Source organism: Trachypithecus francoisi, unplaced genomic scaffold (genome assembly GCF_009764315.1).
Source record: "Trachypithecus francoisi isolate TF-2019V2 unplaced genomic scaffold, Tfra_2.0 Lachesis_group5, whole genome shotgun sequence".
Classification (NCBI taxonomy): domain Eukaryota; kingdom Metazoa; phylum Chordata; class Mammalia; order Primates; family Cercopithecidae; genus Trachypithecus; species Trachypithecus francoisi.
In genome coordinates this window covers 114,901,405-114,926,913 of record NW_022681470.1, presented here as the reverse complement: position 1 = coordinate 114,926,913, position 25,509 = coordinate 114,901,405, and the positions used below count along the sequence as shown (strand labels likewise).

The 25,509-nt window shown below is 38.7% G+C and overlaps 1 protein-coding gene across 7 annotated transcripts; it reads left to right on the top strand.

Moving 5' to 3' along the window:
* Nucleotides 1–665: 665 nt before the first annotated feature.
* On the top strand, nucleotides 666–5,128 carry PRMT6 (protein arginine methyltransferase 6). 7 transcript variants are annotated; one of them, XM_033196791.1, is made up of 3 exons: nucleotides 666–2,040; nucleotides 4,138–4,239; nucleotides 4,362–5,128. In XM_033196791.1, exon 1 carries the CDS (start codon nucleotides 849–851, stop codon nucleotides 1,974–1,976), a length of 1,128 nt encoding a protein of 375 aa, XP_033052682.1. In that variant the 5' UTR covers nucleotides 666–848; the 3' UTR covers nucleotides 1,977–2,040; nucleotides 4,138–4,239; nucleotides 4,362–5,128. The 7 variants fall into 7 exon arrangements, with proteins under 7 accessions (XP_033052682.1, XP_033052683.1, XP_033052680.1 ...); XM_033196788.1 differs by having other exon boundaries at nucleotides 667–2,071; nucleotides 4,138–4,221; XM_033196787.1 differs by having other exon boundaries at nucleotides 667–2,071.
* Nucleotides 5,129–25,509: the final 20,381 nt, after the last annotated feature.

Below are 25,509 nucleotides of genomic sequence, written 5' to 3'. Positions count from 1 at the left end.
TTTTGCAGTTAGGTTTTAATTTTGTTACATTTGCACTCTAACTCCACTGAAAACAGAAGAGAGAAATGTGTAGTGCAATTTCTAAATTGCCACATATGGAGCACTTCAAGAGCTACAGTTGTCCAGTTAAGACGGTAGTGTGTGTCTGGTGCCGCCATGTTAATTTGGTGGAATAAAACCAGAGGTGAGTTAGGCCGGGCGCGGTGGCTCACGCTTGTAATCCCAACACTTTGGGAGGCCAAGGCGGGTGGATCACCTGAGGTCGGGAGTTCAGGACCACCCTGACCAACAGGGAGAAACCCCGTCTCTACTAAAAATACAAAATTAGCCGGCCGTGGTGGCGTGCGCCTGTAATCCCAACAACTTGGCAGACTGAAGCAGGAGAATCGCTTGAACCCAGGAGGCGGAGGTTGCGGTGAGCCGAGATAGCGCCATTGCACTCCAGCCTGGGCAACAAGAGCGAAACTCTGTATCCAAAAACAAACAAACAAACAAACACCAGAGGTGAGTTGAGCAGAAGAAACAAAGGTGGATTATTAGTCCTAAGTGGGCGTGTCTACTTCAGGAAGGGCGTGAAAGCAAAAAACTGAGAAGCTAAGGGTGGGAGGGGGAATGAAAGGATCTCAGAATGTGGGTGTCGTGGGTGGCAAAAGGGATGCCAAGACACCAGAAGAGCAATACAAAACAGCTCCCGTGGGTAGGCACGGAAGACCTTCCGCCCCGCTGGCCGGGCGACCCCGCAGGAAGTAGGAAAGACAAGCGCGCACTACAAGTCCCAGAAGCCCCCGTTTCCTGGAGCCCGCGCCGTGGCGCGCTACGCCCGCCGGGAGCCGGCCAAAGCGGCCAAGATGTCGCAGCCCAAGAAAAGAAAGCTTGAGTCGGGGGGCGGCGGCGAAGGAGGGGAGGGAACTGAAGAGGAAGATGGCGCGGAGCGGGAGGCGGCCCTGGAGCGACCCCGGAGGACTAAGCGGGAGCGGGACCAGCTGTACTATGAGTGCTACTCGGACGTTTCGGTCCACGAGGAGATGATCGCAGACCGCGTCCGCACCGATGCCTACCGCCTGGGTATCCTGCGGAACTGGGCAGCACTGCGAGGCAAGACGGTACTTGACGTGGGCGCGGGCACCGGCATTCTGAGTATCTTCTGTGCCCAGGCCGGGGCCCGGCGCGTGTACGCAGTAGAGGCCAGCGCCATCTGGCAACAGGCCCGGGAGGTGGTAAGGTTCAACGGGCTGGAGGACCGGGTGCACGTCCTGCCGGGACCGGTGGAGACTGTGGAGTTGCCGGAACAGGTGGATGCCATCGTGAGCGAATGGATGGGCTACGGACTCCTGCACGAGTCCATGCTGAGCTCCGTCCTCCACGCGCGAACCAAGTGGCTGAAGGAGGGCGGTCTTCTCCTGCCGGCCTCCGCCGAGCTCTTCATAGCCCCCATCAGCGACCAAATGCTGGAATGGCGCCTGGGCTTCTGGAGCCAGGTGAAGCAGCACTATGGTGTGGACATGAGCTGCCTGGAGGGCTTCGCCACGCGCTGCCTTATGGGCCACTCGGAGATCGTTGTGCAGGGATTGTCCGGCGAGGACGTGCTGGCCCGGCCGCAGCGCTTTGCGCAACTAGAGCTCTCCCGCGCCGGCTTGGAGCAGGAGCTGGAGGCCGGAGTGGGCGGGCGCTTCCGCTGCAGCTGCTATGGCTCGGCGCCCATGCATGGCTTTGCCATCTGGTTCCAGGTGACCTTCCCTGGAGGGGAGTCGGAGAAACCCCTGGTGCTGTCCACCTCGCCTTTTCACCCCGCCACGCACTGGAAACAGGCGCTTCTCTACCTAAACGAGCCAGTGCAAGTGGAGCAAGACACGGATGTTTCAGGAGAGATCACGCTGCTGCCCTCCCGGGACAACCCTCGTCGCCTGCGCGTGCTGCTGCGCTACAAAGTGGGAGACCAGGAGGAGAAGACCAAAGACTTTGCCATGGAGGACTGAGCGTTGCCTTTTCTCCCAGCTACCTCCCAAGGCAGCCTGACCTGCGTGGGAGAGGCATAGCGAGGTCGGAGGAGAAAGGGAGATCCCACGTGCAAGTAGGGGGAATATCTGTCTCCCTTTTCCCTCGTAGCCTCTAGGGAGGGAGAGTGACTTCATTCTCCATTTGAAGAGATTCTTCTGGTGATGTTTACTTAAAAAGTTATCCCCCTCAACAACGGATACAGCGTGCTTATTACTGGGCTTTTAAGCCTCAAAAGCATGTAGTACCAAGCACTTGTATTTCCGTATATTTTGTTTCGTGGGGGAGGGAGGCAGAAGAACACAGATGAAAAATGTCAGTTTTTGAAGGGTCCATGCACATTCCTGACACCTCACACCTTATCTAAGTCTGAAGCTGAGGAGAAAGAGTTCTTTTAGACTTCATACATTTCCAGTACGACTTTAGTATCTCTCCAGAGCCATATTTTCTCAGTCTGAATTAATTCCCCATCCCTAGGTGCCTGTAGGCTATGATATTTCCTCATTGTTTTCTAAGTAAACTTCACTACCGGTAATTAAGGGGAAGGATATGAGGAAGCAGTTTAAATAGCCCTGTTCTCATTACTCTTACCACATACATAGGGTGCTAAAGTTAATGAACACATTAATCCGTTAAGTAAAATGGTCTTTGTAATTGTACGGCATATCTAAGAAACTCAGAAGGTGCATTTAGGAGAAAGAGACCTGAAAGACAGAAATCGTATGGATTCTCAAAAATTCTTGTCTCTACTATTACAACCAAAAAACAAATATTTCATGTATGTCCTATAAAAATATCTGTGTAATTCTTATGAAAAAGGCTGGTAGAGGAGGTTTCTGAGCCTAGCCCAAGGGCTTATTCATCACCATGGGTAAATTATTTAAACTCACTTAATCAAGGAAAATATTTTCCCAGCTAGAAAAGTGTACTCATTCTCATTTAAACTCTCATTTGGAGGGATCATGTGAGTTGGCCTACTTACAAGTAGTGAAAGTTCCCTTTTTAGTTTAGTTTTTTTTTTTTTTTTTTTTTTTTTTTTTTTTTGCTCTTTCACGCAGCCAAATGTGAAAGTTGTGAATTTAGGAAAATCAGTTGTAATGAAGTGTGAATCTTGTTATCAAATTTATTTCACTGATGTTTCCCTCCTTATACTTGTAGCCAATAAAACATTGACATTCTCACGTTTTATAGATGAAGTAAGAAGTCTTGTGTGCTGTCTATGAGTTATAATGCTTTTGCCTTTTTAATATTATCAGTTCTTAAGTGTTACAGCCCCTTCAGAATATAACTTCAGGACAATTCAAACTGCTTAATGTATGATTTTTGAGCTTCTGTATGCTAAGAAAATAGGTGTGAAAAACTGGTGTTCTGAAATAGCCTAACATTTATTGTAATTCTGATTTTTCTGCCCTTTTATTCATTGCATATTAAAGTATTAGAGTATAAAAACTAATTTGCTAAACTTTGGTGGTATGTAACACAAGATCTTCCATCATGGAGAGACATACATGTACAAAATTGTCAATTTACAAGCTAATTGAGTAGCAAGCAGTACAGTTATAACCGTCACCATTTTGATGCTAAGATAGTGATCATCTCATGTAAATGCTACAATTACAGCAAGCTAGACTTGAGTTAAGCTAGCGGGAAAAAATAGCTCCTTGTAAGGTGTTCTATGTTTTAAATCAAACATTTCTTTAGAATTTTAGGGTATGATTTTGAGTAGGTTTCTGGTGGTTTGGTTTGTTTTTTTTTAAAAAACTTGATTTAACAATTCCTTTACTAAGTGATAAACAAGAACATTCTTCCAAATTCTATTTTTTATGTATTTCATAAATACTATAGAGTTATCATTATCAGTATAAGCACATAAAGGGAACCTCAGTTAAAACTTGGAGGAACTGTAGAAGTAAAGGGTACGTATTCCATAAAATAAGCTTCAGGATTTTTATTACTCCTTCCCAGAAGAAAAATGAATTATAAAAATACAGCGACTGAAACAATTAGTCAAAAGTTAGCATAACATAATGGCTACAAAGTTGGACTCTGGAGGCAGATAGCCCATAGTAGAACATAGGCTCTACCACTTTTTGTGACCTTGGGCAAAATATTAATACTTAAACACTTTTTTTCCTTCAAAAGGGAGGAAATTCCTCTCATATGCAAAATGGAGATTACAACAGTACCTATGTCATAGACATGTGAGGATTGAATGAGTTGATACATGTGAGTACATAATGTCTGGTATGTAATAAGATCTCAATAAATCGTCAGTGTCATAGTTATGGAAAAGTCATAAACCTGGCTCACTTGGATGCATGCAAAACGTGCAACAATAAATACTCAACATTTTGATTTTTTTACAGGTATTCAACAGTATGTGGTTGTACGTGAGGAGCAATGTATGACACCGTACACCAAATGATCCAAAGGGAATTCAGGACCTTTGGAATGAGGATACCTACAGAAGGATGAAGGTGTAAAATGTATCAACATCCAGGCACTATCCAATCTGTCTATATGGACTGGTACTGACTGCTGGGTACCATTGGACCGCAGGCAGGAACTACCAGGCCCAAAGGAGAGGAAAACATGGTAAAGTTCGACCTGCTTCCCTCAAAGAACTTACATTTATTTTGCACTGTGAAGATTTCCAAATATTTTCATTAATTCATTGGACCAATGGACGTTTTATTGAGTATACAATGTAACAGTCATTGTGATAAGCATTTAGGATACAAACCAATAAAACACAGTTTCTTCAAATGATATGTTCATAAGATAAAATGGTAAGTACAATAAATGATAATGGACTAAAGACTGAGATGGTCTTGGTGTTAGAAAGGGCAAGTAATTATGTCAATTTACATATCAGGAGATTATTTCAATTTACATACCAGGAGCAAGAGCTATACAGATATTGAAGGACTTGCCTAAGGTTACATAGCTTATTCTTGGCTTTTAATTCCTAACTCCAAACAAAAATTAACTTGTTTATTATATTAATCTTGCCTGCTTTAATTAAAAATAGAAGTGGGCGCTGTGGCTCACACCTTTAATCCCAGCACTTTGGGAGGCCGAGGCAGGTGGATCACTAGGTCAGGAGATCGAGACCATCCTGGCTAACACGGTGAAACCCCATCTCTACTAAAACTACAAAAAACTAGCCGGGCGTGGTGGTGGGCGCCTATAGTCCCAGCAACTCAGGAGGCTGAGGCGGGAGAATGGTGTGAACCTGGGAGGCGGAGCTTGCAGTGAGCCGAGATTGAACCACTGCACTCCAGCCTGGGCGACAGAGCCAGACTCCATCTCAAAAAAAAAAAAAAAAAACGGAAGCACATACCTCCTGAATGGGTGACAACAGTTTTTATTGTTTGATGAATGAAGGAAAGGGAAACATCCTTAGTTTAAGGAAGTCTCATTAAAGATGTATCTCATAGGCCTCAAAGAACCACTTTCAGTGTATAGAATCTCACACTGGACAACTACTAGGCACTCATTGACATAAATACCCCCATACCCATTTTCCCAACAGTTAGTCAAATGTGGTACTCTGAGACCCTCAGAAAACTGACTCCTCAAAGCAGTAGCAAAGGTAGATGAACTTACAGATGCTTGGTGCTGAGGAGCAGAGGCATCTGATGAGGCTAAAATGAGCAGAAGGAGTTTTTAAAAGGTAAGTATGAAAGACACCTCCAGCAAACAAAACTGGCTAGCGTTTTGCTTATAGCCAGCCGTGTTAGCATCTTCATACTTTGTACTACCCAATGCTGAGGAGAGATGAGTCAGTCAATGAGGCCCCCCTCCTGCCATATGTACATATTTTTATCCATTCATTTTATGATTTAATAAACACCAACTATAAAATATTCAAGTTCTATGAAAAACAAATTCTACCCTCTAAGAACTAGTATACAGTATGGGAAATAAAATTAACCTATATCAGTTCAGTAATTTGCATCCTTAGCCTGGAAAGACTGTCAGGGCCAAGGGAAAAGTTCTCTGTGGCCCTCTGAAGTTTCTCTGAGAAGTCAACTCACAAATGCAAATTAATTGGAGAAAACACATACAAGTTTATGTAATATGTACACACAGGAGCCCTCAGAATGAAGACCCAAAGATAAAGGAGAAAGTGTCCATTTTTATGCTGAGGTTCAATAAAATATGGATGACTATGTAGAAATATGATTGCACAAAAAGGGTATGATCTCATGCTAACAGACTGAGTGAGGGATCCCAGCAGGGCCTGTCTGTCTAGATTCTTGGCCTCTCTGAGCATGCATGCATTCCTTCTTGGTGTGAGGAAACACCATCTCTGGAATGGGGGTCTTATAACCCATAGTCAAAGAAGGTAGGTCACATAATTTCTTTATGAGTAGTTTTTATACAGAAAGGCAGAGGGACAGTGAGTAATGATTTTAGGTTTTATGGCTGGCTTTGGGGAAAGGGGGTTCTGGTGTTTACAACCTGCCTTGGGGAAAAGTGATTCTAGTTTCTATGACTAGCCTAAGGGGAGAAGTGGACTGAGAAACAGGAGGGCAAGAGATCAGAGAAACACTTTTCCTTCCAAGGCCTTCATTTTGGGGTATTTTCTGAGTCCCAACATCATTCCGACTAAATCTGTTGAATGAAGCAAGGTTGAGAAGAGCCAGCCCACTTTTCCTTAGTGCAAAAAACTCCCTTACTTATCACATAGATCATGAAATCCTCAGAGAAGAAGTCTTCTCTGTTATTAGTTCCAAAAGTAAATCTATGTCCTCTAAATAACTGATTTGTTTCAGCTAATGAACACAGTATATTGGATAGATGACCCTTCTCACATTGGCTACTAGAGAGCTGAGCCAAATTTATGCTTCACTATGCTTTTTTTAACTTTACATCTGGCTCCACTTCTATACTCCAATTTTTTTCTTAATTTATCTTCTGTCATTTATAATAAATATTACGTGTTTTGTTGGAAAGTGTGTTATCTTATTCTCTTCTAAATTTTTTGGCATGAAAATATCTTCCTACTTTTTGGAATACCTGCAGAAGCTCTGAGGATAAGAAGGCCAGAAGACTCTGAGATATGTCCTCATTATTTCCTACAAAAGGTAATGTCTCATCACATTGTTCATAGGGATGGATAACTGATGTGATCTCATTCTTTTAGCCAAATTTATGGCATTTTACATTTTATAGAATCAAGAGACTATGTGAAAATCTGAGACATGAAGACAATTTGAGGAAACTGAATGTTCTTCAGGACTTTCTAAGCCTAGAACAGGCCCTGATTAAAATCTTAAAGACAACAGTTGGGAGAGTTACAGACTTCCAAACCTTTTCCAAAATGTGTCAGAACAGTAAGTGATAAGGAAGAAGATGATATAAGGAGACTATTTCTCAAAATGTTATACATGCTCATAGGAAAAGACATTTGAAACAAAGAATCTTGGACCTGATTAAAATTAAGAGAATATTAGTAAAAATTAAGACATGAAAAGTACCATTGGAATTGTACTCATTTGAAACCTTTGGTAATTAAGTGTATCATTATTGATAATAACTGTAGGAGAAGACACATGATTTTAGGTGACTGAGTAGCTTTGAACCCTTATGACAGACTTAAAATGCAGGGAGCTGAGAGAAAGAAAAAATGTTCCTTTGTCTCTCTCTCTAGGCTGCCTCCTGCAAGAAGGGAAGGACAAAAAGAAGAGGTAGGATGGAAGGATATTTTCCCCACACTTTTAAAATACTTTACAAACACTCCTATAATTATGTGATGTATGTTCCTGAAAAAACCTCACAATTCTGCAAAATTATTCGATAAAAATAACAAGCTTAAGGGAAAAATGGGTTTGGTGAACCATCAAAACATATGTAACTTTGTCACCAAGAATCTAATAAGTGGGCAGTGTGGCTCAGGCCTGTAATCTCAGCACTTTGGGAGGTTGAGACTGGAGAATTGCTTGAGCCCAGGAGTTCAAGACCAGCCTGAGCAACACAGAGACACCCCATTTCTATAAAAAATAAAATAAAATATAAAATTAGCTAGACATGGTGGTGCATGCCTGTGGTCCCAGCTACTTGGGAGGCTAAGATGGAAGGATAGCTTGGGACCAGGAGGTTGAGACTGCTGCTACCCTTGATTGGGCCAATGTATTCCAGTCTGGGTGACAGAGCAAGACCCTATCTCAAACAAGTACTAACAAAATAATACCAATTTTAATACAACTAGTTAAGAAATATAAGTTTTTAATAAAGAAGCTGCAGTAAATATAAATAAAAATAGCTTGATGGAAGGAAATAAGGAAGACTTATACAAAATAAAATTCACAAAGACAGAGAGAAGGCTTAATAAACATCTCTAAGACAGAATGTGCCCAAACAGATCCAATAGGAAGAAGTAGGGTGCTGCATTCAATTGCATCAATATATTTTGTGTTCAGTGACTGTTACCGGTGGTGCTAATGCTACATTCTATACTGATGTCATTCTACTTGCCAATTGAGTTTATTGATTTTACGGAAACATGCATTGTGACGAAACATTCTGTTCTTTGTGAAATTTCCAGAAATTAAAGTAATTCAGAATTCCATTGAGTTTAAAAATCTTTTCAGTGAAAATTTTCTTATAGGGAAGAAAAGGTTATAACCACACTTTAGTATGAATTAATTTTGTTTTAGTCAACAGGAAGGTTAACAGGAAGGGAGAATACAAATTCTGACCTGTGTAGAGTGAAAGGCAAATAGCTGAGTACAGTTACCTGCGTTCAAAAGGTATTCTGATAGAGGGCACTGGGGACAATAGCTGTTTTTCCACAGTCACAGGGCAACATAAAAACATCTTGGGGTCAAAAAAAAGCCGAAAGTGAGTGAGAGAAGCATATGAATGACGAGTAGGATCCCTATGCATACTTTCTGCCTACATCACAATTTCCTCAAGTAATTTTCTTCTTCCTTAAGTCATGGGCTTATAACAGTATTTTGATTGACATAACTGTTGCTTATTTTGATATTTGACATTGTCCTTAACCTCACTTTTCAGGTTAATTTCTAAATCTATTAAAGGACTTTTCTATGTAAGAACTACTTAATCCTCTCAAATTTGTGAAGAAAACTTTCCCCTCCCCATTGTTGCAAGCTGTGTGCAGTTTAGTAGGTGGTGTGGAATGGTGTGACTATTAGGTTTTCTTTTTAACACTTGCAGCTTTGCTTTTGGTAAAATTATTATGTTATATATTATATATTAATTACATATACTAATATAATTATATGTAATATGTTTATGATATTATAAAATTATTCTAAGAGCAAACTGTAGTTTTGACTTTAAGTTATATAGGATGGTGAAAGGATTCCAATCCACAAATGGTTAAAACATTTATTTCATGCATTCATTGGCATCAAAAACTTTTTACCAGGAATCTTTATTAAAAGGGCAAAGTGCTTATTTTAATATGAACTTCTCACTCTACCATCATTTATCATCTGGTGAAATTATAAAAGTAAAAAACATTTAAGTGCTCTAGAATGAACAGTAAAAGAATTAAAAAGAGAGGATTTGGAAAATCCACAGATTAAATATCCAGTCACTGAATAATTAAGAATTTAGGCAAAATAATTAGAAGAAAACAAGGAGAGAATGACAACAATTACAAGAGGATTTTAATATAAAATGAAAATATGAATCAGCAGGAAATGTGTTGTTTGTAAAAATAAAATTAAATATCAGTTAGCTTTGCTTTAAACCCCAACCAAAGACACTTCATAGAGCCCAGGCATTATTATTAGATAGGTTTACATATAAATTAATACCTTGGCACTGGGTCCAAGAAAACTATTACAGTGAAGTTTCAGAATGGTAAATCCACATCCAGATAGGAGATAGAATGAGTTACTGTAAACAAAGTTCTAAAAATTAAAACTAGACATAGAGGATGGGGTCATTGCACTATCCCCATAAATGGTAACGTTATTTAAGACATTAAAATGATATGTTATTCAGTGCTAACATATGTGATATGGCTGTTAATGGGTTATAATATTTCATTTTTTATTCAGTATATCTGATTTATTTTATAGCAAATAATAGTGCATTCGCTGGGATAGGTTGTGAAAAAAGCATATGGTGAAACTTTACACCAAACAATATTCTAATGTAGCCACTACTACTCAGCATATAGAATCTTTTTATGCAATAATGGTATATTAATCAAACCATGCAAAGTTCCATTTTCACTTTGTTTACTTCACATGAGTTGTGCATAATAAAATAATGTTCTATAAAGAGTGATTTTCATTCTAAGGAAGACTCCAAATCTATTATAAATTTCCATTTAAAGGAAATGCCTCCTTTTGTCAGACATGCCTCAACCTACCTAGAGAGAAGCAGTGATGATACTTACATAAAGCATCTTTGTTAATATTTTTAATCATTCCTCAGTGCCTAACGTGTTAGATCAATTTTAAGCACATTTTCTTATTTACTCTTTGAAATAGCTCCATGAAGCAGTTCTATTATCAATCCTATCTTAATAGATGAGAAAGCAAAAGCATGAAGCAATTTGGTGACTTGTCCAAGGCCACGGGGTAAGTAAATGACCTAACCATGATACCTAGGCTCTCAAGAGTTAAAGTGACATCTGTAGGCATTTAAAGCCGACTGGGGCCGGGCGCGGTGGCTCACGCCTGTAATCCCAGCACTTTGGGAGGCCGAGGCAGGCAGATCACGAGGTCAGGAGATGGAGACCATCTTGCCTAACACGGTGAAACCCCGTCTCTACTAAATATACAAAAAATTAGCCGGGCGTGGTGGCGGGCGCCTGTGGTCCCAGCTACTCGGGAGGCTGAGGCAGGAGAATGGCGTGGACCCAGGAGGCGGAGCTTGCAGTGAGCTGAGATCCAGCCACTGCACTCCAGCCTGAGCCAGAGTGAGAGTCCGTCTCAAAAAAAAAAAAAAAAAAAAAAAAAAAAGCCGACTGGTCATTATCTTAGGTCAGAATCTCCAGAAGCAGATGCTGAGATAAGGATACATGTAAAAGTGTTATCAAAAAGTGTTCCTAGAAAATGGCAGAAGGGTAGTTGGCAAATGAGACGAGGAATGGGAAGCCAGGCTGGAGTGTAATATCCAGCAAATTCCCAAGAAATGTTCAGTCTCACAAAGATACTCTGGCTACAGGATGGATCACGCCTCAGAATGTATCCAGTGAAGAAGCAAAAAATCTGGAACTTTCCTACCTTCTCACCTGTCAGTCATTCTTTAATGACTGCCCCAGGGGAGACATAAGTTTCCTGGCTCTCTACATGAATGTGCATTGCAGGTTCCACAGGCTAAGGACAGCCACCCAACAAAGGGTTGCCAGTGCAGTGCTGAGGGTTGAGATGAAAACACTGGGGGAGCAGATATGGAAAAAAGAAGAAAGAAAAAAGCAAAGGATATAAAGCAATGTGATTGGAACACTGATAGGATATGGCTATAGTCGTAAATGTCCTTTTTAAGATTCCTTTACATTCTAAAATAGTTACACACACACTTGTTTTATGTCCCTCTTTCATAAGGGTTTTGAAACTGCATTAATAAAGTGTGAATGTGACAAATTGTTTGGACGGAAAAAGCCAATAATTCCATATTTCCACAGTTCAGTATATCTTTCCACTACATAAAATTACATGGAAATATTGATATAATTTTTTACAAATATGTGAACACATAATTCATGTTACTCTGGAAATTGTTTTTTTTTTTTTTAAGTTTAACTGTGCACATGCTAAGTATCCCAAGAAGACAATACAGGCACAAATAACTTATTGATAAAAGCAATATGAAAGTTTATGGTATGCACATTTATTGTTTTGTATACTGATATTTCTGTATCCTCAGGCTAGATTTCCTTAAGTATTTGCTTATTTTTAATTTTAGTAAATCCTGGCAGATTGCTTTCTGAAAGGGTCATAGAATTCACATTCCTAACAAGGATATAAGAGAAAGCCTGTTTTGTGATACACCCAGTCACTTGGATTTTATTAATCTTATTTATGTTAATCTTATGGGCAAAAAAATACCAGCTTCTTGTTTTAGTTTTTATTACCCTAACTCCTGGTGGTTTGGGCATCTTTCTTTATATTCATTGTCCATTTATATTTCCTTTTCTGTGAATATATTGCTTGCTTTACCTATTTTTCTATTGGATTTTATGGCTATTGGGGGGCTCTTTGTTTATTAAGCATAGTCTATCATGTGCTATCATGCTTTCATTTGATTTTTTTTAATTCATTAATATTTGGTCATTCAGACCGTTTTTTATTTTTATTACTCTAATCTATTAATCTTGTTTGTTATTGCTTATCAATTTCTTTTCTAGTTAAAAACCCTTCTCCTAATCCAAAGGTTAGGGACATATTCCCAAATTATCCATTTTCATTATTTAATTTTAATTCAGATATTTAATTCCTATGAACTTCATGAGTTTTTTTAAAACAACTTGCAGTAAAGATTCTTTTCAATGCAAGACTATAAAATCCTTGTAATAAGTACTATTAGATTTCACTTTTAGCATAAGTTGAATCAATGATTTTCACACATACATCAGCACTTCAGAAACATAAGAAAGTATAATTTTAATAATAGGTAAAATGGGAGAAAGAGAGAAAGCTACATGTAAGAAAATACACAGAAAACAGCAATAGGTAGATTTTCATGGTAAAAGAAAGAGAAACAAAAAAGTCCTAAGTTAGAAAAGAAAATGCAAGAGGAGTAGAGAATGTTGGAGAGGATCGAAACAACAGCGGCAGACTACAGCATAAGTAATGTTCTCACTAAATGTTAGGAGCTTGGAAACTCAGCAGATGTTTAGAAGATAGCTGCAGGAGATGAGACAAAATGAACTAAAGCAGAACAAACAAAATTTATCATCATTAATGCTTGCGATTCAAAAAATATTACTTATTTTAAAATTATTTTTAAATTATTTTGGAAAGACAGCGTCTACTATGTTGCCCAGGCTGGTCTTGAATTCTTGGACTCGAGCAGTCCTCCTGCCTCAGTGTCCCAAAGTGTTTCGCACCCAACCAGAAAAATGTATTGTTTCATATCAGTTTTCTGCCCAAGCCAACTCTGATGCAATCTTTGCAATGATGAATAAATATTATTTCTAACATAGTCTGACATTTGCTCTTCTCTTAAAGGATTGGTTTTTTCTTAATAAATATTTGTCTTTTTGTTCTTTATTATTACTATTAATAAATATTTATTTTTAAGTTTACAGCCTGGGCACAGTGGCTCACACCTGTAATCCCAGCACAGTGAGAGGCCAAGGTGGGCACATCATTTGAGGCCAGGAGTTCGAACCAGCCTGGCCAACATAGTGAAACCCTGCCTCTATCAAAAATACAAAAATTGGTCGGGTGCGATGGCTCACGCCTGTAATCCCAGCACTTTGGGAGGCCAAGGCGGGCGGATCACGAGGTCAAGAGATCCAGATCATCCTGGCCAACATGGTGAAAACCTGTCTCTACCAAAAATGCGAAAATTAGCTGGGCCTGATGGTACAAAACTGTAGTCTCAGCTAGTTGGTAAGCCGAGGCAGGAAAATCGCTTGAACCCAGGAGAGGGAGCTTGCAGCGAGCCAAGATCGCACCACTGCACTCCAACCTGGCAACAGACAGACTACGTCTCAAAATAAATAAATAAATAAATCAGTTTTGTATGGTGCTGTGCACCTGTAATCCCAGCTACTCGGGAGGCTGAAGTATGATAATCGCTTGAACCCGGAAGGCAGAGGTTGTAGTGAGCCGGGATTGCCCTACTGGAGCCTAGGCGACACAGAGAGACTCTGTCTCAAATAATAATAATAAAAACAACAATAATAATAAAAGAAACAGGAGGAAGAGGAGGAGGAAAGGAGGAAGGAGGAAGGAAGAAACCTACCTAATAGAGTTCGTTTCACATCAACTAATGTATCCTGTTAGTCAAGCATACACATACATAAACACACACACACACTTTGTAGATATTCTGGAAATGAACCCATAAAGCAACATCTGCTGGGCAAATGTGGCTCAATTCCTGAAAAAATATGGTGCTATCATCTCAAAAATTGTCATCCAATTCCCTGGCTCCTTTCCTTTGCTCATGCTGCCTTGCCTGCCTAGAGTGCTCATCTGCTCCCTTTCTTTCTCCATATTCAACCTTCAATATCCTGCTTAAATGCCACCTCCCATACTAAGCATTTCCTCATCTCTCCATCGAAAGCAGTCTGCTCTACTCTTTTGGGTCTTCCCTGTGTCTGCGTTGGTTTTCTTTTATTGTCCTTTAAGGGTAGGGCATATTTCTTATTCATCTTTGCATCCTCCATTTAGTACTTGTTTCTGTTATGTAACAGTTTCTGGTTTCTTCAGGTACCTCATGACGGAAAGAGTGTTTTTATACTTTAAGGCCGATATCCTGGCTTAACCAATTTTACAAAAGACCTTAGGTGAACTTAAATTAGGTGACAATCCATTTAATAAGTTCCATTACTAACAGGAAATCAGAATATTGTATCCCAAGCTGAAGATGGCATTTTTTAATTGAATACTAACTTTGACAGCCTGGGCAACAAAGCAAGACCCCACCTCTACAAATATATATATATTTTTTTTTAATTAGCTGGGTGTGGTGGTATGCACCTGTGGTCACAGCTGCTTAGGAGACTGAGATGGGAGGATTGCTCAAGTCCAGGAGGTCAAGGCTGCAGTGAGCTGTGATTGTGCCACTGAATTCTAGCCTGGGTGACAGATGAAGACCCTGTCTCAAATAAAATAAAATAAAATAAAATAACTTTGAGACTAAGTTCTGCTTGGCACAATAATAAAAAAAATCTATTTATAAAACAAAATTGAACAAGTTATTGTTCCTCAGAAGAACCTTAACCAATTTACAGCAAGTTTTATCAGGAAGAAATTCATCCCAAACTGCAATACATATGCCAACTTCTGGCATGATGTGTTAGAATTGCTTCAATGTAATGTTTGTGTTCCACCATATCTAATCTATGCATATGAAATATAACAGTATTATAGAGTATAATTTTTCCAAAAACTTTAGAGTAAAAAGTGCTTTTAATTAAACATTTATCTTAATATATTAACTAAAAGTCACTTTATTTCAGAACAATTTGGCAATATTTTAAGTAGATCTTGACGAAAATGCACTAAATCTATTTTTTAAAATGTTTTATTACTTGCAAGTTTCAGCCTGATGTGATTTTAAAATAGCCAAGTTGTAAGTCCCTGAAAATTAGAATTTATAATGGAAATACTGACAGACGCTTAACTTTTAGGAGAGCGAGTCTGCTGTCGTAATAACATTTGCTGTTGCTGCCTCAGTCAGTGTAGCAACATGACTAGGGTGCTAGATGTGGTATTTCAAATATGAAACTGGTAGAAAACTTGCTGAAATACTTTTCTATGTTTCTAAATTTTTGGAAAACTTGAATCTTGTTTTGGAAACTCCTTTTCTCTCCAGTTATTGCAATGAACAAGTATGAAGCCCTTTTCTTGTTTCTACAATATCTCAGTTGTCTCCTCCTCGCCCATGGCTGGTTTTTCCACAAAGCTTTTTTATCCCAATATACAGTACCCTGATACCCACCTCTTTGTTCAACCCAGAAAGCTAGATGTCAGTCTTAATTCCTAACATTACTTCTTCCCCCACATCTAATCTGTTGTAAACACTGAGGGGTTTACTGCCAAAATATATTTTGAAATCAGTTATTCTTTGTCATCACTACCATCACCTTGGTCTGTGTCGCCGTATCCTCTGATCAAGCCAATCACAGTAGCTTCCTAGATTCCTTACTATCTTCCAAATGGACCTAAAATAAAATCCAGACTTCATATCTTGATCTACAAGATCTTACCCTCTTGGACCTCATCCGCATTTCACCTCCCCCAAAATGTCATTCACTTCTCTGCCCTGCATAGCACACTGAAGTCACACTGGCTTTCTGGTAGTGCCCAGAATATGCCAAGCTCTCTGGGCTCCGTATGTTCTTCATTTAGAACATTTTTACCATATTAATCTTCATCATTCTTTATGCCTAAGTTTAAATGTCATTTCCACAGAGATATAGCCCTAATCCCTCAAGTGTACATGCCCCCTCCATGATTATGCTTTATCAAAATAGCCTGTCTGTTTAATTCATGTCATTTTACATAATATGTAATTATTTCATTTGTTTTTTTCTTTCCTACAAAAATTTAAGCCTCATAAGACAGAAACCATATTTTATTTTTTCTTTGCCATACATTTCTTTTGTTTAGCAAAGTATTAAAAATATTGGCTGATTATAAGGATAATTGGATGAAACAATGAATAATAGCTAATATTTATTGAGCATTTTCTATGTGCCAAAAACCATTGTATGCGCTTTACAGTGCACATATAGTGCATGTTTAATCTTTGTAATAATCTAGAGATAGATATTATCAATAACCCCAGTTTACAGGTGAGAAACTGGAGGCACAGGTAAGCAGAACTACTTTCCCAAGGTTTTGTATCTAGAAAGATGCAGAATTGCCTTCAGTGATGAACTCTTTCAATTCTTTCCATCTTTCCATACATTCTGTAGTCTGATTCCATGTGATTGAATGGAAATTTCCAAGAAGGAAGAACTAAACAAGATAAAAAGGGAGGGAGGGAAGAGAGAAGAGAGAAGATGAATGTATCTTGTAATAAATGCCTTGAAAAGGTTTACAAAGAGATGAGGTAGAGAATACATAGAAGAGACAACTTTAGATCAGGTGATCTGAGAAGTCCTCTTGGCAGAGGTCACATTTGAATTGAAATCTTAAGGATAAGAAGAATACAAATATTCAAAGATCTGAAGGGAAAGAATTTCATGTAGATAAGCTATCAAGAGAAGAAGACTGGAAATAGGAAAGAGACTGGTATTTTCCAGGAAGTGACTGAAAACAGTTTCTATGTCGGCCAGCATAGAGAATGACAATGGAACGCAAAGGGCATAGAAAGATAGGCAGGAGCCAACTTAGGCAGCACTTGTAATCAATGGTAAGGAATTTGGGGCATATTTTATAGTAGAAAGTAACCATGAAAAAAACAAGGGAGGGCAATAATTTCCAATTTACATTTTTTTCCCTTATGATCAACTTATATGGTATGTGAATAATGGATTGGAAAGGGTAACAAAAGAAGCAAGGATAGCTAAGAAGCTGTCACATGAATAATAGTCAAACTCTTCATAGAAGCGGAGACTTGAATAATGGTTACCAGGGGCTGAGGGGAGGGAGAAGTGAAAAGGCGTTGATCAAAGTGTACACAGTTTTACTTATGCAAGATGAAAAAAATCCTGGAATCTACTGGACAAAATAGTACATATAGTTAGTGATACTGTATTGAATACTTAATTTGTTAGGAGGGTAGATCTTAAGTTTTCTTAACAATAAGAGGGAGGGAGGAAACTTCAAGAGGTGATAATTAAGTTTACAGCATTTTATGTGGTGATAGTTTTACAGGTGTATACCTATATTCATATACATTAACATGTATACATTAACTGTGTACAGCTATTTTGTAAGTCAGTCATCTCAACTTTAAAAAAGATACAATTGCATGGATTGAAACAAGTCAAAGGAAAAAATCTATGAAGTTTATTAGACAAATTTAAACACACACATTGATCATCATTGAAGTTGCTAGGGTACTACCTCATTTTTTTTCTGAAATTCTTAAATTAAGGGGGAGAGAGAATAAAAAAAGAAAACATTTGTTTTCCCTTTCCTTGGTAAGATGTATTTCAGGGTAACAAGTAGTTGATGAGGGCAAGTTTCTATTTATACAATTTCAGCAAATAAACCAGTAGGAATGATAGAATTAATAAATTGCCATTTTGTGACCCGTAATGGATCCCTGCAATGATCACACAGAGCTGCTAAAACCAGGAGTGGAGATGTTAATGGAGAATTTTATAATGAAGAAATCAGGCTGACGTGCTTAGAACCCCATCAATTGAGTCAATCACTAAAACTGGGAAAGCCAATTACTATGTGTCTCAAAATATGATGATTGCAACACATATTAACACTATGAAGTATTCTTGCCTAAAATATTGAACCCGAATCTAGTTAGTCCTCTACATTTATATGAAATACAGGGAACAGAGGAATAAGTTAAACAACACCATGAGGAAGTAACCAGCCAAATCTATAATGTGAGAATTCTACAGAAAAACAGTGACTCCATTTGTCCAACAAATCAATGGCATATAAAATGTCATGGTAATGGGAAGCAATTATTATAGAATAAAAGACCCTTATGAAACATAACAACTAAATGCAATATGAGGACCTATTTGAATGTGATTAAAACATACCATTTATAAAAATCATATTTGAGACAATAAGAAATCCAAATATAGTATGGACTGTATCAATAATATTAAGAAAGGACTTCTTATAGTTTTTAGCTATAAAAATGGCAGTGGGGTTGTTTGAAAATATGTTCTTATCAGAGATAAATAATGAAGTATTTTTTGGTGAAATGATATGATATATAAGATTTTCTCTAAAATAGTCTCCAGAAAAAAAAAAAAAGAGGAGTAAAAGAAGAAAGAAGACTCATGTAATACTCATAACTAGTATAGTGGGATTATGTGTGTATGGGGTTCATTACATAGTAGTTTGTGAAATTTTCTCTAAGAAATTATTTTCAAAAGGCCATTTAATTCCTTTGAAGAGAAATAATAATGCCTTAGACATAGGTGGTCATGGTGGAAAAGGAGAGAAATATATAGATTAGAAGTGTATTTGAAAATTAGTAGGAATTGTTAATGAATTGAAGGAGGAGGTAAAGGAAAAAGGAAGAATCCGTGGTGGCTTCTTGGGTTTTGATTTGAGCAACTGAGTAGAGAAGATGCCAATTACTGGATCAGTTTAGACTGCAGAGGAACAGGTTTGGGGAAAGATTCAAAACCCAGTTTCATACATTGAGATTCTTATGTGTTTTCTATTAATGCTAAAACAAATTGCCACATACTTATGGCTCAAAGGAAGATGAATATATTATCTTGCAGTTCTGAATGTTAGAAGTCCAAAATCAATCCACTAAGCTAAAGTCAAAGTGTCAGCAGGGACAGTTCTTTCTGGAGGCTCAAAGAGAGAACTTTTTTCTCTTTTTTTTGTCCCCTTTTCCCGCTTCTAGGAGTTGTCATCATTCTTTGGCTTGTGACCTTGTATTACATACTTTTTTCTCCCTCTACTTCCATGGTCATGTCACCTTCCCTGACTTTACTCTTTTGTCTTCCTCTTTAAAAAAAATATTATCTTTTTTTGTTTGGTTTATTTGAAGTTTCAGGGTACATGTGCAGAATGTGCAGGTTTGTCACACAGGTAAATGTGTGTCATGGTGATTTGCTGCACAGATCATCGCATCACCTAGGTATTAAACCCAGCATGCATTAGCTATTTTTCCTGATGTTCTCCCTTTCACCCCCTACCAACAGGCCCCAGTGTGTGTTATTCCCTTCACTGTGTCTGTGTGTTCACAGTGTTCAGCTCCCACTTATAAGTGAGAACATGTAGTGTTTGGTTTCCTGTTCCTGCCTTAGTTTGCTGAGGATAATGACTTCCAGCTCCATCTATGTCCCTGCAAAGGACATGATCTCATTCCCTTTCATGGCTGCATAATATTCCATGATGCATATGTACTACATTTGCTTTTTCTTTTTTCTTTTCTTTTTTTTTGAGATGGAGTCTCACTCTGTCGCCCAGGCTGGAGTGCAGTGGCTAGATCTTGGCTCACTGCAACCTCCACCTCCCGAGCTCATGCCATTCTCCTGCCTCAGCCTCCCAAGTAGCTGGGACTACAGGCGCCCGTCACCATGCCTGGCTAAATTTTTGTATTTTTTAGTAGAGACGGGGTTTTACCATGTTAGCTAGGATGGTCTCAATCTCCTGACCTCGTGATCCACCTGCCTTGGCCTCCCAAAGTGCTGGGATTACAGGCGTGAGCCACCATGCCCAGCCTATGTACTACATTTTCTTTATCCAATCTATCATTGACAGGCATTTGGGTTGATTCCATGCCTTTGTATTGTGAATGGTGCTGCAATGAACATATGCATGAATGTATCTTTATAACAGAATGATTTATATTCCTTTGGGTATATACCTAGTAATGCAATCACTGGGTTTCTGGTTCTAGGTCTTTAAGGAATCACCACATTGTCCTCCACAATGGTTGAATTAATTTACATTCTCACCAACACTGTAGAAGTGTTCCTATTTCTCTACGGCCTCACCAGCATCTCTTGCCTTTTGATATTTTAATAATTGCCATTCTGACTAACGTGATGGTATCTCATTGTGGTTTTGATTTGCATTTCTCTAATGATCAGTGATGCTGAGCTTTTTCTTGTATGCTTGCTGGCCACATAAATGTCTTCTTTAGAGAAATGTTTATCCATGTCCTTTGCCCACTTTTCAATGGGATTATTTGTTTTTTTCTTGTAAATTTGTTTAAATTCTTTGTAGATTCTGAATATTAGACCATTGTCAGATGGATAGATTGCAAAAATTTTCTCCTATTCTATAGGTTGTGTCTTTCTCTTAAAAGAACCATTGTTGACCGGGCGCGGTGGCTCAAGCCTGTAATCCCAGCACTTTGGGAGGCCGAGACGGGCGGATCACGAGGTCAGGAGATCGAGACCATCCTGGCTAACACGGTGAAACCCCGTCTCTACTAAAAAAATACAAAAATCTAGCCGGGCGAGGTGGCGGGTGCCTGTAGTCCCAGCTACTCGGGAGGCTGAGGCAGGAGAATGGCGTAAACCCGGGAGGCGGAGCTTGCAGTGAGCTGAGATCCGGCCACTGCACTCCAGCCCAGGAGAGCGAGACTCCGTCTCAAAAAAAAAAAAAAAAGAACCATTGTTGTTACATTGGGCCTACCAGCATCATCTAGCATGACCTTCCATCTCAAAATCCTTCACTTAACCAGACTTGCAAAGTCTTTTTTGCCATGTAAGATAATATATTCACAGTTCTAAGGATTAAGACATAGACATCTGGGATTAGGGACTTCTGTTATTCAGTCTAACACAAGGCCTAATATGTTTGAAATAGATGTTGAGTATCCTAGTGGAGATGCCAAGAGGCTAGTCGAATATAAATCTAGAGGTCAGAGAACTGAGAAACTACATTTGGGACTCACCAGCATAGATAGGACTTAAAAACAAGTAATGGTTGGATATGAAGAATTCCAAATTTAGAGGATCCCAGGTAACTCGAGAGTGACGTGTTGAAAAAGCTAGGTAAGTGCCACACTTGGAAAGCTAAGAGAGCAGCCCCAATCATGTAATATGGAGAATTGTGTTGAATTGTGTTAAATGCCGCCGATAGGTCAAATAGGAAGGAAAAATGTATCTACTGTATTTGGCATTATAAATAAAGTTAGTAATTTTCCCAAGAGCAGTTACAACCCAATTGAAGTGGGTTGAAGAGTGAAATGGACCTAAAAATGAAGGCAATGCATTTGTAAAACTTTACCCTAAAGAGCAGTGAATAAATGTGAAGGCTCTTAAAAGATCTGGGTAAAAGAAAAGGTGTTTTATTTCATTTTCTCAAGAAAGGAGATAGAATATGTTTGTTTAACAAATACATTAATGTTAATACAAATGATCTGGTAAAGAACCATTTATAATATAGGAGAAAGAAAGGTTAAAGGAAGGAAGAAAGTCTTTGGTAAGGGAACAAAGAGGTTCCACAGCACAAGAGGAAGACTTTGATGGGAGCACTTCTCTGGGAATAAAGGAAGGAAAGCAGGAAAAACGGGCACAGGTAGAGGCTGGCAGCTTAGTTTATAAGGATGCTCCTTCAATCACTCTATCTTCTTAGTGATGAGAGTTGCAAGGGGTGTTACCAAGTCAGGTGATAAGGAAAGATTTGAGAATTGTTCTACCAAAGAGATACCATAAAATCACTTTCAAAGGACCAGTATGCCCCCAGCAAAAATAGAGTGGCGGGTAGGTGTTGGTGGGGTGGAAGAAAGCCTTTTTCTTGTGATGAGATAGATTTGGGAGTTCAGTTTCTGATAATTAGAAACAAATTATTTTGAAGTCATGATTAACTTATGGTCAACTATAAGGAGCTAATTGATTTTAAGGGAATGTCTGCTATGGGAATGTAATATGAATTATGCTGGCTGCTTGAAATTCACCATGCAGTAAAGATTTCAGTTTTCAACATCTTCTAATGAGTTGCTAAGTGAATTTAAAAGTGTGTAAAAATAATAGACTCTCCTCTTTAGCTCTAGATAAGCATTTTTCCCTAAGAACTGACGTCACTTAACACCCTAGGGCCCCCAAAAGTAGCTGCTTTGCTCCAGCCAGAGCATTTTTTATTTTTATTTTTCCCATCCTCTCCCAAACCATAAGCAGATGATATCCCAGTATCTGAAAGCTCAGAACTGTCTAGCCTCAAATTCATCTCTGCCAGCACAAACAAGACAAACAACGTCTGGTCCTGGGCTGAGATTCTCCACCACTATTTTGAGGGTTTAGGACTTGGGGTTGTGTGCCAGTAATGAAGAGTTTCTGTGCTTGAATTCTGTTTTGAGCATTGTGAATCTGTGGGAGTATCTTTCAATTCTGGTGCCCAAAGAAGAGAACTGTAGTATTATCATGGAAAGGACATGTGTCTCAATCTATTCCTTTTGGATGGAGTGAGAAGAATGAAATAGTTAACTTAGGAAAAAAATAACTTTACTGGGAAAGCATAATGTGATTGTTAAAATACAATCAATTAGGTTGCAGTTTTTCAGGAAACATTTTGATTATTTCGATTAGATTCACAGAAGTAACCTGGGCCTTGATTTAATCCAGGATATAACTTGATCCAAGAGTATTAGTAAAGCATCCCCTAAAGAATGGAAATAATTATTTCTAGAAATGGTTAATATCAACTACAGGTTGATTTTCTACTAATTTTGTTTTAATAGGATAACATCTGATTGTATCTCTAAATTCTCAATGTTCTCTACTATGATTGTCTGTGCTCCATTAATAACAACATTAATATTTTGCTTCTGAATAATGCAAAGCTCTTTCACAGATTAAAAAAAATTATTCTTACAACTTTTCCTTTAGAAGAGACCAAGTTTACTAGTATTCCTGTTTTCCTGAAAAAGGGATTAAAACATAGACATTAAAAACACTGTCCCCTGGCCAGGCGCGGTGGCTCAAGCCTGTAATTCCGCACTTTGGGAGGCCGAGACGGGCGGATCACGAGGTCAGGAAATCGAGACCATCCTGGCTAACCCGGTGAAACCCCGTCTCTACTAAAAAAAATACAAAAACACTAGCCGGGCGAGGTGGTGGCGCCTGTAGTCCCAGCTACTCGGGAGGCTGAGGCAGGAGAATGGCGGGAGCCTGGGAGGGGGAGCTTGCAGTGAGCTGAGATCCGGCCACTGCACTCCAGCCTGGGCGACAGAGCGAGACTCCGTCTCAAAAAAAAAAAAAAAAAACACTGTCCCCAAATCTATCAGATTTATTTGACTTGCAGTTTAATTCTTATACTATAAAATTTGCATGTGTAAACATGAATATGTAAACTAAATGGGACATTTGGGAGATTATTAATAGGAGGTTCCAATTCCTGCTTTGTCTCCTGAACTTATGTCCTGTAAGACTCATTTCAATTTAATCATCATGGATTAAAGATCTGTTGTTTAAGGCATCCAGAATTTTGCACAAAGGCAAAGATATCAATTAATAATCATTTGAAACAGAGACTCAACCCCAAAGTGTATTACATTCATTCAGCAGGTCACTGTTTCTTACAATTAAAAATGACAGGTCACTGTCTATGTTGATGCCGTTAGACTTAGCTTTTGCTGCTTTTGCTGTTGTTGCTGTTTTGCTAGTAATAACTGAACTTACTAATTTACTGATTTCAGTGCAACAAATAGAATTGTTCAAATTTTTTTGTTCAATTCAAGCAAAACAAACAATTTAACAATTTAAACAATTTAGCATGTTTCATATTTGACCCTAAATTGGATAATCAGCAATCATTACCATCCCAGTTGGAGACCCTCTTCTATACCACTTGATATTGCTAGTTATGTTTGGATAGTTCAACCACATGGCAACTAATTCAAGATTGATGTTTATTACTATTTGGATATGTTTCTACTTACTCAACACATTTATTAGATGTACTAGGTACTTAATGAATATTGATTAATTTTATATTACTTAATTCTGACACTTTTCAATCACACCAGAATTATTTGAAGGAAGAGTTTGGGTGTTCAAGTAGGTAATCATGCTATTTAAGAACCTAACAAAGGCTGGAAGAGATTTTTCTGAACTAGATAATTGAAGGAAAAAAAGAAAGAAACTTGTAAGAATGGCCATAACATAAAAATAAAAAATTAATACATGTTAGCATGGATGCAGTGAAAAGGGAACACTTTTCCACTGTTGGTGAAAATGTAAACTAGTACAACCACTATGGCAAACAGTGCAGAGATTCCTTAAAGACCTAAAAGTAGATATACAGTTTGATCCAGCAATCCCATTATTAGGTGTCTACCCAGAGGAAAAGAAGTCATTATACAGAAAAGATACTTGCACACGCACGTTTATAGCAGCACAATTTGCAATTGTGAAAATGTGGAACCAGCCCAAATGTCCATCAATCAACAAGTGGATAAAGAAAATGTGATACAGACACACACACACACACACACACACACACACACACCATGGAATACTACTCAGCCATAAGAAGGAATGAAATAATGGCATTCGCAGCAACCTGGATGGAATTGGAGAGCATTATTCTAAGTGAAGTAACTCAGGAATGGAAAACCAAACATCCTATGTTCTCACTTTTATGTGGAAACTAACCTATGAGAACACAAAGGCATAAGAATGATACATTGGACTTTGGGGACTCAGAGGAAAGGTTGGGAGCTGGTGAGGGATAACAGACTACACATCGGGTACAGTATACACTGCTCGGGTGATGGGTGCACCAAAATCTCAGAAGTCACCACTAAAGAATTTGTTCATGTAACCAGATACCACCTGTTACCCCAAAACCTATTGAAATAAAAAAAAATTTAAAAAAGGAAAGAAAGAAACTAGTGGCTTTGAGAGAAAGTAGTTGAATTACAACACTTCTTGCAGTATCAGACAGGATTGTGTATTTGGTGAAAAATAGGCCTACAAGGCAACCTCTGCTGCCAAGAGCGATGCTTCCAGAAGTCCAAAATGTAAAGATTATTGGTTGAGTAACCAGGACAATGAAGCTAGTAGCATTGGAGAGGAAAGATGACAATCCAAAGGGGACAGACCAGACAGCCACTCTCCTGGTCACATCAGTGATTTAGTGCATTCAATAGAGTCCCAGGAAAGATCTAAGACTGAGCCAAGGCACAAATGCAGCCCAAGGAGAAAATAATATCGTATCAAAGTATAGGTTTTGCATGCCAAGTTTGTCCAGGTATTCTGAATCTACATAATAATGAACAATT